The sequence below is a fragment of the Dicentrarchus labrax genome, unplaced genomic scaffold (assembly GCF_905237075.1).
Source record: "Dicentrarchus labrax unplaced genomic scaffold, dlabrax2021, whole genome shotgun sequence".
NCBI lineage: Eukaryota > Metazoa > Chordata > Actinopteri > Moronidae > Dicentrarchus > Dicentrarchus labrax.
Genome location: NW_026136708.1, coordinates 11,760,124 through 11,774,156, shown reverse-complemented (window position 1 = coordinate 11,774,156; position 14,033 = coordinate 11,760,124). Strand labels below are relative to the sequence as shown.

Below are 14,033 nucleotides of genomic sequence, written 5' to 3'. Positions count from 1 at the left end.
GCGCCTTTGTGAATAGGGTGAAATAAAAGTGAATTTTTCACACGATAAAATACAAAAACATTAATTTAAAGCGGTAACAGGACCGTACCATTGTCTGCCTGCATTAGGTAGCAGTCCAGACGGGGATAAGATAAATAAATACAAGTTAAGTACTGAACATTATAAGTTATTATTTCTCTCTCCACAGAGGCTTATCCGGTTCAAATAATATATTTAATGTTATTATGTGCAAGTAGAGATGTGATAGGTCGACGTATTAGACCACACCTCCTGGTTAGTGGAGGGTCTCTCAGTTGGACCAGTACAAATAACAGATCACTTCTCCTGCAAGCTCCAGACCTGCAGCCTCCTCGGGTCCTTCTACAGGCAACAGGTGGGTTGTAGAGATTTACTCTGTAATATTTTTTATTATCTAGAGCTCAACGTTTTAGTTTTTTTTTTTTTTGTAATATCAAACTAGACTGTTAGATGTTTCTCTCAACCTTTAAATCGAGCCTGATTTATTTTAAATAGGCTAAAGCTAAACTGAAACGGATACAGAAAAGTGAGGAGGAAACGATTTTTCTAAGTTTTGCAAAATTAAAAAAATAAAAATAAATCTTAAATTATGTTTCGTTTGTACTGTAGGTTACACATTATTGTGGTTTCATATTTTAAAGTAGAAATGTATTTCAGTTCACTTTAATAAAAATAGTCAGAAAAAAAGCAGTTTATTGTATGTATTATTTAGATCCATATTTGTGCAAAACCCCAAGTTTTTATTGTTTATTGTTACATCTCTAAGAATCCCAGGCAGAAATAGATTAATTTCTTACAAAGCATGCATCATATAATAAATAATCATGTTTTTTCTTCACTGCTGTCTTTTTTTTTTTTTAACCCAACAAGCATGAATCCAAGTATTTGGAGCAAAGGTATGTATTCTCCCAGCAACATTTGCCTCGACGGCTGCACTGCAGAGCATCTCTCCTCCTTTCAACCTGACCCATTGCCGCCAGATTCAGACGCGTCAGGCGCTTCTGTGACCTTACACAAAGACAGTGAGAAAATAAACATGCTACCGGAGAGTGCTTATTACAGCAGAGGTGATGCTGGTTCAAGTTTGATTTGTTCCAATCAGCTGGAGCTCAATCCATCCAGAGATGCAGTACTTTTATCCACAAAAAGGCATCCATCCAGTTCTTGTGGTCACCACGACTGGAACTTAAACAGTGGCCATCAAGCAAAACGTGCCAGAGTAGAAAATATCATCAAAGGCATGACCGGCTCCCCTGGTATGCACTGCACAGATGTGACGACAAATCAGCATGAGGTGTCAGACGGCATGCAGGAAAATGAAAGGACTCAAGAACTTCCTTTACATCAGGAGAGAAGCGGATCTGGCAGTATGAGAAAGCAGCTTGAGAGTCAGCATGAGCACCTCAGACAGCTCAGAACAAGGTTCAACCACATGGACGGAATAACTGACCCCACCGACAGTAGTAACGAAGATAAATATCCCCACTGGGACAATTCTACTGAAACATCTCTGAGGGACGCTTGTACGGATTCATTCGGCGAGTTCGAGAGCAGCTCAAGTAGAAAATATCAAGGATGGAAGAAGGTGAAGCTGATGAGCTACTTCCAGTCCAAACCCGAGAGAATAAGGCTAATGGCGGATGTTTTAAAGTACGAACTGTCCAGAGCTGTCAGCAAGAGTGTCGACTCTATTTTCAAAAGCATGCCGCTTCTGCAGACTTCGCCAGACGACGAGGGGAATGTAGAGAGCGATAGTTCCCTTCAGTCATCGGTTTGCAAAGACAATAAAGTCAGACTTTTGTGTCGTGGGACTGAAGAGGTGCAAGTCCCAGACGTTCAAACTGAAGCTCTGTCTCTGGTTGTGCAAAAGCCTCGACTGGACAGAGCTGACAAGTTCATCCTGCAGTCCAGATCAAGAGCTCACCGTCGTCCCAAATCTCAGACCCCCTTCGGTTATGACTCCGCTCTGAGTGAAGAAGAGCCGTCAGAGAAGAACACAGCGCGTCAACACGCCCTCAGGTGCTTGCAAGATGGATGCTCTGACGTTGATCAGGCCAAGTACGAGACGTTTGACACTCATTGGAATTCGGTCAAAGTGAGATCGAAGGTCAACTCCAGATCAGTCAGAAGCCCACAGACTCGTTCTGTGTCAGTGGATCCTCTGCTTTTGCAAAGCCTGTGTCTCCCTCATGTCAAGATCGAGTCCGATAGCCTGGTGAAGAATAACCTGTACATGCTGAACGTATCCTTAACAAGTTTCTACATTCATGTAGTCTCATATTTTATTATGTTTTCTTGTGCTTTTAAGTGGCAATCAGCAGTGACAAAAACATTTGATGTCTTTTCTCTTATTGTAGCTTCTGAAGCACCTGCCTTTATATACCAGTAATAATTCTGAGGTCCAAATAACAACCCATTCTGTCACAAACCTTGTCATCATCCGAGATATGAGCTTTAAAAGGAGTCAGTTCATCAACAACAATTTTTCAACACCTTACAGAATCCAACTAATACTCCCTTTGATCCTCCAAACTTTGAAGAAAATTGCTGTCTCTCCATTTGTCCTGTATGTAATGATTTCTTGGAAGGAAAAGGTTTCCTGCCTCATTAACGAAGAAAAGTCAGTATTTCTTATGTCTACTGTGTGTGTGTGTGTTTCATCCTTAACACTGGTGCATTCAGGAAGGTCTGACCACAAATCATCTGAAGAAAGCAAAGCTTATGTTCTTCTACACTCGCTACCCGAGCTCACTGGTACTGAAGATGTGTTTCCATGATGTGCAGGTGAGCACAGCAGTATAATTCTTCCTCACATCTGTGTCATTTTAATGGATTATACAAAACATGACTTTATTTTACTTTCACAATCTTGGGAAAGTTGCTGCATTTTGCATTTAAGTGGACATATTTCTTGTAGTTCCTGAGATAAAATCTTCAACCTAAATCAAAAATCAATCTGTAAATGTTTTTTAATGTGCTGCATGTTTTATGATCCCAAGGTTCATCAAGATGTTTTCAACACAATACTTTCAAAATGCATTTCTGTCACCACAGAATAAAGAATCAGTTCAAGACAAGTTAATAGAGTTTATTTTTTACAGCTTAATAATCAAGCAATTAGATCAGGACTAAAAACATATTATTGCATTTCTGTAAAACACAAAATGTGTAAATATGGTAACAAAGAGATGTGATAAAATAGTTTATTTGCTTTATATTTTTAAATATACAGTGTAAAACATATTAAGCAGCTTGTCTCTCACATAAAGACAACAACAAATTACAAAACAGGGACTTGGATCATCTCACTTACCTGTTTTCATCCTCAGTTCACGCGCTGCATCACCTCTCAGCTCATCAAGTGGTTCAGTAACTTCAGGGAGTTTTACTACATCCAGATGGAGAAGTTTGCCCGACACGCTCTCATAGAAGGAGTGGCCGATGTGAGGGGTCTGACTGTGGGGAGAGAATCAGAACTTTTCAGAGCTCTCAACATGCACTACAACAAAGCCAACGACTTCCAGGTAACTGATACTAAACACTATAATTCTTATTACTCTGAATGTACAAAATACTGGGGAGATCTTATTTTTGTTGGATGTGTGTGTTGTATTTTAAATCAAAAGCTTAAAATAACTTTCTAATCCGTCTGTTTCACTGCAACTGCATCTCCTTGTTTGTAATTGGTATACATTTGAAAAGAAATCAGTAACGGACAGTTCAACTAATATAAGCGTTCCTAAAATGTTAAAATGTAAACGCATGATACCAAATTGTGAATTGCTTTAGTAATGTATACTGTTTACTGTACATATTATTATAATCAGAGGTCCTCTATGTGCCAACACATGTCTGCTGTTGGTTATTTTAGATGCAAAAAACACATACATTAATTTGTGTCAGGTAGGTACCTTTTGAAATGCATCAAAATTCTTTAAAATATATTTTTTAATTTTAATATATTCATATTTTTAATTCTCTTTATTCATTTTTAAATACACTAGCACATACAAAGATACAAGTGTTTCTTCAAAGTAAGAAAGATAAAGCTTTTAGAATTAAAAAAACTGTCTTATTGAGCCGTGTGTGGAGTACTTTACTTTTTTAATCTTGAGATGTGTCGTCACATTCAGACTACAGATTTCATGTAATTTATTTTTGGGTACTCCGCTTCATTAAATAGTTTATTAAGTAAAGAATTAAATGAGAGTGAGAGGGGATGACATGCTAAGTACTAGGATGTCTACGGTTTCATCCAGTTTCAAACACTAGTGAACACATGTTAATATGAGGCAAAACCTTATTATATTGTTCTTGTAGTCGAACCATAACTTCATAAAACCAGTGACAAGTTAAGTCTCCACTATATTAGTGAACACAGACAGAAAATAGCCCAACCTCATTTGATTATTTCTCAAAAGGCCATGAGGTGTAGCATGAACGGTGAAGAACACAAGATGTGAATCCATATGCACAGATACATGCTATACTTTCCCACACAGACTGACACACTTTTAACACATAGCAACAAAGCTTTAATACTAATTCTACTAACTAGCACAACTACTATACTGTAATACATCAGTGAGAAGCATCCAAAGGACGGTGGGTCTAGTGTGACTGAAGATTTTAGAAGAAACTAAACACTTAGACGGAGCACTTAATATGACCTCAAACGGGGATTTGCTGCAAAAAATATACTAATTAACATGATTAACAATAATTTCATAATTTCTAAAAGTAAATGCTGACTATAATGGATGACTAAGCCTATTAGCTAAATAAGCACACTATCAAGTTGGTGTCACAATGAGTATTGTGTGTTTTGTCATTAATTTTTCTCTAGTGTGTTTGAATATTAAGCACAAATTTAATTTTGGAGCTAATATTCAGAGAAAAAGTAATTTTCAGTCATTTCGTAGGTTGTTACACTTGTGTTCAGTATGTTATTTACAGCATTAAAAGACATCTAATGAGGCAAAGTTCTTTCAGTCAGTGGCAACTTCACAGTAGTGATTTTACTTTGTATTTAAAATCCACGCAGACCAAATGAACCAGAAGTATGTAAATTCAATTAAATAAAAATCCATACAGTAATTTTATGATATGTATGTTATTAAATGTACAATAACTTAGCAAAGCTTTACTGCACACAGTATTCACTTTGATGCTGCTTAGTGTTTAGACACAGTGTCTGCACAGTTTACCAGGTTGAATTCATGTATGTGTTTGCTAAAATCAACACTGCATACACCCTGTTTAAGTATTTTTGAAGATCACTGGACTGTATTTAAACAGATCACACACATGAACACACCCAGCACTGATTGTTTGGTGTGTTCATATGGGAGCAGGAGCTGAAATCAAACATGCATGTTACATGAAATGAAAACACTGGCTGCCCTCTTTGTCTCACGTTTCCTTTGCACGACTTGAAACTGCACTCACTGCCATTTTGGATCTTTATCCCATTATTTGAAAGCAACATTATGCAACTATTTCACCTTAAAGTAACAGCTTCAGTATCATTTCGATGGTACACTGACTTGTAATAGGGAAATGGTGCTTCTTTCCTTCCCCCTTGGTGCTATTGTTGTGACATTCGCAAATGTTTCAGGAACAAATCTTTTGGATGAACAAACTGTATTGAATCACTTCCTGAAATGATCCATTTTCAGTCAACGTTCAAGTATACAATCGCTGAATGTACTACATACAGTGAACATGTTGTGAGCCTCTCGTATTTCATTTTAATAATTATTTTTATTTAATAATTTCTCAGCTCACTGGACTACCTTTCACGACAACCATTCTCCGTTCACTTGGAAAACAAACAAAAAATAAATTTAAGGGAACCTTATCAGACATGTATATTTATGTCATGGGTTGTGTCAAAAAAATGAAATGATCAGCTGATATATCATCAGATTTCTTTTTTAAAGTTGTTAAGAAGGATGGGCAGGGATATTTTCAGAATAAGATTTAGTACATAAAAATATATGATACACTAACTTTAGACACTAATGCAAGTCTCCTCCTCGTACTAAGAGGTCTTTGACAGAGGACTTAATATTGAATGCACTGTAAAGCGATTTTTAACTTGGCAACATAATACTGCTCACCAGTTCCGGTATTGTTTGAATTCAACATTAGTACTGAGTTACAGATACAGAAAAAAGGGTATCAAAGCACATGAAAAGTTATATACCAAGAAACAAAATCAGAGTAAGCTATAGGCTGCTGTGTGTGTGCTGATAGTCTGGTATTGTCATTAATTAATCATATTATATCATATTCCCTCAGCTAAGTTTTTAGTTGCTACTTACCTTGATTTGCTAGGCCTGATTTTGATTATCTTAAACATAATGCCAGTCCATGATCCTATGACTATGTCTCTCTCTCACACACACACAAAGACAATGTTGGGGATGTGAACTGTATGTATGTTAAAGGTCCTAATTTAATGTCTCTGATCTCCTGTGGATTCACAGGTCCCTGACAGATTCCTGGAAGTTGTCGAGGTCACACTGAGAGAATTTTACATCGCAATTTCAGTGGGCAAGGATCGTGATCCATCGTGGAAGAAAGCGATATACAAGGTGATTTGTAAACTGGACAGTGACGTACCAGCTGAATTCAAAAGTCATCACTCTGGATGAGAACCAAGCAGAAGTCATCATGTGCCACAGTGGTTACTGTCACAATGTGGACTTACTCGTGCCTTGATTAGCAAACTATTTTGTGTTTAATGAAGAGCATGCTCTATTGTAAAATAGGTAAGTGAAGTCAATGCCTGCACATTTACAATCTCTCTCTATATATGGCAGACTGGTGGCAAAGGCATCATGAAGTAGTTGGACATATGTATTTTGCTATATCAGTCGTATTATATAGCAATAATACATATTTTTTATGATTGTGAACGTTTTGCCGGTGAAATGTCTTCAAGTCACAAAGTGCAACACGTTTTCTGATTTTTGAGACGATTTATGTTTGATAAGCACAAAATAAGGTCCACAACACATGAGAAAAAAAAAGTTTAATATTCAGCAGAGCTCATTATTACCATTCATATGTACAGGATATATAAAATAGAAATTACATGAATTTCAAAATGACTGATTCTGTAAAATATCTCTACTATCTCACCCATCCCTTACAAACAAAAACAGCAGTATTTCTGGCCTTCTTCCATACTTACCATGAGGATCCATCCATCCAATGATACACTGTGGCTGGCTGACCAAATCAAACATGGTCTTCATCAGTGGTTCTGTGTGTTTGGTCAGAATTGGTGATCCTTGATTTGTCTTCAGTTGTTGACAATCCAGATGTTACATTTCTCATGTGTGAATAATCCGGACCCATTGCTTCACAAGTGCAAAATTTGTAAATGTAAAAAGTGAATACACCTGCTTACATCACCATATATTAACCATGAGAACTCAGACACTCAGTGAAACTGAATGTGGTTCCTTCTAATACTTCTAATAGAAATCTGCACATGGAAATCTGAACTCAACATTTCGTGAAACTCAAATGCAGCAAGACAATGTGTGCTATTTTCTTTTAAATCATCTTATATATTAAATATATTTAAAACATATCGTACTAAATACTCCCACCATCTTTTTTTGACTTGTAGATTGTCCACAGAAATTTGAAGCCAGTTCTCAGTTTGTTTCAAAGTTTAACTGACTAGTAAAGGGACACTTTTTTTATACACCAGTAAAGAAAATACAAGCACTTAATTATGGCCTACAATAATGTGCATTAGTGATCACATATAATAATGATCAGCTGAATGTGGTTATACTTTTATATTTTGACTTTGAATGTAAAAATGTGCAAAAACAATGGCAGATGACGTAATGACGTAAAAATTAAAAGTCATGAAAGCCACTGTGGGCTCGTCATTTAAGAAACTTTAACCACTTGAACACCAATTTTACCAGTACTCCTGACTTTACTTCCCCGGCACTAAACACGGCAGATTTGCTATCTTTAGAAGCTGAGGGATCTTGACAACCCTGCGTGCTATGGGACTGTGTAGCATCTTGACCTTTTTTGCATTTACTATAATTTTATATAATTTTTATATTATTTTATAAACACAATGAGCTGGTCCTTTTTAGTCCTGCAATCATGCACTTAACATTACACACAATCTTCTGACACAAGCCAAAAGTTGAACCAGAGAAAATGCTGCAACAAACACAATCTTCTTATTTCAAACTCTTAGGACTGAAAATTGGGATCTTCTTCTTAAGTACAATTATCTCGTAGTATTGTTTAAATTTTTTAAATAAAAAAATGAAACACTGACAGGAAAGAAACACCATTAAGGGACTGGGAGCAATGCAGGTGTAAAACTGTACTGGTGTGATAAACACATTAAAGAGACCATATTATGCTTTCTGGGGTTTTCCCTTTTCCTTAGTGTTATATAGCTCTTTGGTGCATGTAAAACCGCAAAGTTACAGAGCCCCAAGTCCACGGTAAAGTGAGTTATTCTCTTAGGAAACACTGCTCCTGAACTACTTAAATCATTTGTAGTCCAACCTTTTCTTGAGCTGAGTGGATCTAGTTTATTTTTGATGGCAACGTGTGCATTTTACTCCGGACTGCTTTCTCAACGGCCAGCCAGTAATGGTTCGAGCTCAAGGGCGGATTGATACCCTTTTTCCAGCTGTTTGTGACCTGCACCCAGCAGCTAGCCTGCTCAGTGCTAATCAAAGTTACACACCGTTGCCAAGCAAATTCATTTCTGCACAATTTGTCCTCATTTTTTGGATCAAATTCCTCAAACGTGTGCAGTGGTCAAGTTTTTGGTTTACGTGGTAAACGTTTGGGTTGGTGTTTTGCAAAACACTGAGCACGGAGCTTTCTCAGGTATGTGGGAACTGACCAATCAGAGCAGACTGGACTTTTCAGGAGGGGGCCTTAAAGAGACAGTGCTTCAGACAGGGTGAAAAGAAATGTGTTTGTTAAACAATTAAGCATGTAAACTTTTTCTTGTATGCCCCAGAAATAGTATGAAGCTGAACATAATAAAATAAAACAGCCTCTTTAAGTTTCTCTTCAAACCAACACAGAAGTTGGTAAAAAACAAACTTTCATGTTACCCTATATACTCTCTTACTTCTATTCTCCTAACATAACAATACAGCATACAGTGAACCACGCCAGTGTCAAACACTGTGAGGTCTCTATTTGCTTAAGTTATTATTATTTGTGGGAAACGTTCACTGCATTTTTGACCCCCTGAACATATACTTAGGATGTATTTTATTTGGCAAAGTGGCCAGGCCTGGTAAAAAATTGGATATTCTATGCGTGACAATCTAGGTGGCGCTACTATTAAGAAAAGTAAGTTTAGGCTAATAACTCCTACATCGTTTGTCTCACATTCAAAAAACCTATATCCACACGTTCGGTGAAAGGAGCTGCATCTCCCAATATGGGCCACGCTCACTTTCACCTAGATTTTTTTCCCGCTAAAGCGCAAAATGTCCAACTACATTTGAGTGTTCCATCCATGTGCCTTTGTCCGATTCGCATGAAACTTATCACATAGCATCTGGAGACTGTCCTGGCAAAAAAAACTAATTAAAGTATTTTGATATTTAAAAAAATAAGCATGTTATAAAATTAGCACTTTCTGTAGATTATGGTGGAAATAGGAAGTGGCGCATAATGAAGAAGTTTATATCTCCACATGGGCACGTGTGATTAAAACGAAACTTGGTACGATGCTTGCCAATGGCTCCCTGAGGCTTGCTAAAAAATGTGTCAACAATCCACCACTAGGTGGCGCTCTGGTGGCAGTGTAAATCACTGTGTGGAGACCGTAAAAGTTATGAATATGAAATTCACAGGGCACGTGTAGACTGGTGCCTGTAGCTGACATACCAAAAATCGTGTTTGTTGTGTTTGTAGCGCCCCTTACAGAATTTCAACAAAGCAGTGCTGAGACCTACAGAAAAGCCTCTTGGACCCATACCCCAAACCCCACAGGAAGTCGGCTATTTTGATTTAGATTTTTTTAGTCTCTGCGGCCATTTTGTTTGTCATTTTCACTTTTTCACCTTCTATTAGAACGAACTCCTCCTAGGGAATTTATCGAATCTATTCAAAATTGGTCAGTAGTCAAAAAATGTTGCACACTGAACGCTGTGCTATTTGCGACTGTACGTTAAAGGGCGTGTCAGTGGCGTGCCGTCAAAGTTGGCCATTTTTAATCGAATGTCAAACTGTGATGGCATTTCTGGCATTTCAGGGCTTCTATTTTAACTAACTCCTCCTACAGGTTATATCGGCTCGACTTCAGTACAGTCAAAACATTTTCCTGAGGGTTCGAATCCGACCTGCGGCCCTTTGCTGCGTGTCATCCCCTCTCTCTCTGCCCCCCTTTCCTGTCGGCCTTCAGCTGTCACTATAATAAAGACAATAAAAGCCGAAAAAATACATACTTTAAAAAACATACTGCTGACTGAACGCTGTGCTATTTGCGACTGTACGTTGAAGGGCGTGTCCATGGCGTGCCGTCAAATTTGGCCATTTTGAATTCCATGGTCTTATATTTGAACGAACAAACTCCTAGGGAATTTATCAGATCTGCTTCAAAATTGGACAGTACACTTGAAAAATGTTGCTTATTAAAAGTTGTGCTATTTGTGACTGTGTGTTGAAGGGTGTGTCTGTGGCGTGCTGTCATAGTTGGCCAGCTTGAATCGAATGTCAAGCTGTGATGCCATTTCCGGCATTTCAGGGCTTCAATTTGAACAAACTCCTACAGATTTTATCGGACTGACTTCAAGTTCGATCACTGCAATCTAGACACATAGGTGATCAGAAGTCAATCAAATATTTACTGTGTCAAACAGCATGTTTGTGGCGTGGTGCGGAATTTCCATGTTTCGCAGTGAAGAGTCTCGTTATGAAAGCCTAAGTCTTTTGCATGGTGTCTGTAATGCGAGACAACGTACAATGGTCTCCCTCAGCTTCTGGCGATGAGGGCTTGGGAGTGAGGTGACGTGGCATGGCGCGGCTGCGGCAGGCGACCGCCGTGCAGGCCCCGACATAAATTGATGGCAAGGTCCCGCCCAATGCTGCTTGCAGCTTTAATTATAGTTGTCCTTAAAATGGCATGGGGGCTAAACAAGTGTCGGTGAGATGTAAATAATTCTTCAGCCTGATTAATTTCTAGCACATTTTGCTTACACTGTTTTGCGAGCATATACACTTTGGGGTTCGTCAACAAGAAGCCCAAACGACAACTCAAGAAAGACTCCCCAAGTAGGTAATTTTATGAAACTTTTATTGTCTTTTTAAGTATGCATGGACCAAGAAACAGTGCTACAGGTATATAGTACAGAAAGCATGAAGAGTATAAAACAGCATGAAACATGACTGAACGCAGAATACAGGAAGAAGCACTGAATCATAAACCCCACATTTAATGGTGAAAAAGCAGAGTGCCTGTTTAAAAATGAGAAGAAGAAAAAAACTCTACCGTATCCTTATCAATGAAAAAACTAAGAATTTGATAACTATTGGTGATGTCACTTCGATGAGTCTCATGTAAGCTTCAGTGTTTCGACATTCTGGACACCTGCAGAAAGGAAAAGAAATTATTGGATACTGGATTGACTTGGATACAATCAAGTTAAACTTTTATATGTGATACTTGGAGAACTTTTATAATGAATAGATTCAGGAATATACAGACATTTTGATTTATATGATCTTCATACAGAGTAAAGAGCTGTTACAGCTGTATTTGTATCATTACAGTGGTCATTTCAGGTGTTTATCATCAGTAAAAAGAAATGCCCCAAATCAAACCTAGTGAGGTTACTTTTAAAATATTCACAGCATTTTATTCACTTTTATTTACTGCGTTTAATCTTGGAAATGTAATACAAATCTTTTTGAATGGCTTGCTGAACAATGAAGATAAAACCGGATTAAACAAGTTGCCAAAATGTACAAGAAGTACATTTTCAATGGAGGACATGGCCTCAAACATTACCTCATCAAGTCATTAAAAGGTGCATTACTATGAAAATATTTACAGAGTTAGAATTTGAATACTAATCACCAAAACACAGACATAATTACTCATCTAAGCCATCAGTGACATCTACAGCAACCCTAACAACATTACACAAAAGGGGAACGTACATACCTTTAAATGAAGGGAAAAGGGGGATAAGATTATCTTCTTAGAAATACTTCGTACGGTTTAGAGCTCTTTGTGCCAGCTGGCCACTCTCATCTGTTATTCTCTCCCAGTCTGTCTGACCCACCACAAAGCCGATAGCGCGCTTTCTATCTGCATCCTTCTGCTCTTCAAGATCAGCCCATCGAACCTTAACAAAAAGGAGAGCCATCAAGTTATTATGGCCAGGAAATGAATGAAGGAGCATAATTTGAGATATGTTATCTAACATTTAATATTACACAAAAAAACGGTGTCTTTTATACAAACTGGATGAACTGGATTTTTACATATAGAATTTTCTTGTTTCATAAATGGAAAACACTCATTGAGATGACCAAAGCAACAGCTCGGTAGTCAAAGTGTCAATTTACCCTTTTCTTTCCTGGTTCAGACATGCGTGTGGCATAGTCGTCTGGCAGCTGAAGGTAGTCATCCAGGCCTGCCATGTCTTCACGTTTCCTCTTCCCACTGCTCCCCAAACCGTCCAACTTGTCTGTATAAATGGAAGATTACTTTTCAGGTCAGTTCTGCCCTCAAAATAAAAATGTTAACCGCATCATCCTAACATTCATGTAAAAGGCCAGCTTCAACACTTCCAACTTTTTGGTCTAATATGTACAACCTCATCTTTTCATTCTCTCGGTGCATTCACCCCTTTATGAAGACATGTTTTCTTCAGATAAAAACAAAAGTGGGCTTTATTTTGGTGTGTTAACAACCAAGAATAGTTTAGGTTGTTGTCATGCTGTGTGCACAGAGACAGAGGGTCATGTGTAATCCTACCGTGACATCACCAATTGGTGTGTTGACTACCGTTTTTTGAAGCCTCAAGTTTAGCGTTATGGTCGTTGCCATCTTCGTTTTTTGGAACCAGAAGTGACCATATATGGACCAGAGTGTGGAGTTGGGCAGGACACGCATTGCTACGTCTCTATCCTGATTGGATCTGACTGAGTACCTGGTGTGTCAATCACAAGGTAGTCAAGCCCTAAAACATACCCTACTTTATTGTCTGTTTTACTCTAAATGGGAATCATAATTTACAAAATGAGCATCAAGCTGTATTGAAAAAGACTTGAAACTAGCGACTGAGACATAAATTCGTTAATAAATCAAGTGAGAAGTAGGATCGTTTTCTCATAAGACTCCATCCAATCAGACTTAATTTTGCAACCTGTAGAGCCGCCCCCTGCTGACCATTAGAAAGAATGCAAGTTTAAGGCACGCCCGCATTGGCTTCACTTTTCAGACCCGGGAGCTCAGTCCACATACACAGCTATAAGACATAAACATAAACTGCGGTAGTCGGTCATAAAATAAAGCCCAACAAGGACAAATACCTACCAAGTTTTGCCTCAGACGTGTCCATCTCCCATTTGCTTTTTGGAATGTAGCCCTAAATTATATGAAGAAACATTGCAATGGTTAAACATCTTAGTGATACAGGGATGAGAGAGGCAGAGAGAAAGCGGGGGTGGTCTGAAAAGAGAAGAGACTGGTTTATCAGTAGTTGAAAGACAACAAAGACATCTGAAGGATGACACTGCATGGTGACGTAGCTAGTTAAGACATATAATACAACACTGGCATGCAAACATTTTGATCTTTTAAGTTGAGAGAAACTAACAAGCCGTTGTTCTTAGCTGTGCTCTGCTTTGGAGAACATACATTAGGTAGTGTTTTCCTTAAACGAAATTGATCATCAAGCAAACCTCTATCTGCAGTTCAATCTCTAGTCATGTAGTTTGCACTTGTGAGCTTATAATCATGTGATCAACACTAAAGACCA

General features: G+C 38.1%; 2 protein-coding genes across 5 annotated transcripts in view; one reads left to right on the top strand and one right to left on the bottom strand.

Moving 5' to 3' along the window:
- The first annotated feature begins 183 nt into the window (after positions 1–183).
- On the top strand, positions 184–7,873 carry LOC127368826 (prospero homeobox protein 1-like). 2 transcript variants are annotated; one of them, XM_051410015.1, is made up of 5 exons: positions 184–373; positions 889–2,260; positions 2,701–2,802; positions 3,348–3,542; positions 6,510–7,873. In XM_051410015.1, exons 2-5 carry the CDS (start codon positions 890–892, stop codon positions 6,675–6,677), a joined length of 1,836 nt encoding a protein of 611 aa, XP_051265975.1. In that variant the 5' UTR covers positions 184–373; position 889; the 3' UTR covers positions 6,678–7,873. The 2 variants fall into 2 exon arrangements, with proteins under 2 accessions (XP_051265975.1, XP_051265974.1); XM_051410014.1 differs by having other exon boundaries at positions 184–2,260.
- Positions 3,092–14,033, bottom strand: part of ylpm1 (YLP motif containing 1) — a 26,934-nt gene continuing 15,992 nt past the window's right edge. For 2 of the 3 annotated variants that reach the window (XM_051410010.1, XM_051410012.1), the window contains 4 exons: positions 13,589–13,640; positions 12,616–12,737; positions 12,209–12,392; positions 11,322–11,632 (listed from right to left, as the gene is read on the bottom strand). In XM_051410010.1, coding sequence (XP_051265970.1) covers positions 12,246–12,392; positions 12,616–12,737; positions 13,589–13,640 — 321 coding nt within the window. In that variant the 3' untranslated portion in view covers positions 11,322–11,632; positions 12,209–12,245. Of the gene's footprint in view, positions 3,475–11,321; positions 11,633–12,208; positions 12,393–12,615; positions 12,738–13,588; positions 13,641–14,033 lie in introns of those variants that run through there. The other variant, XM_051410013.1, reaches the window with a different exon arrangement.

Bases quoted from the DNA above. Each gene is read 5' to 3' on its own strand.
- LOC127368826 (XM_051410014.1), top strand. From the start codon at position 821: ATGCATCATATAATAAATAATCATGTTTTTTCTTCACTGCTGTCTTTT. The intron at 2,261-2,700 runs GTATCCTTAACA...TGGTGCATTCAG, and splicing joins ATAACCTGTACATGCTGAAC to GAAGGTCTGACCACAAATCA. The intron at 3,543-6,509 runs GTAACTGATACT...GTGGATTCACAG, and splicing joins ACAAAGCCAACGACTTCCAG to GTCCCTGACAGATTCCTGGA.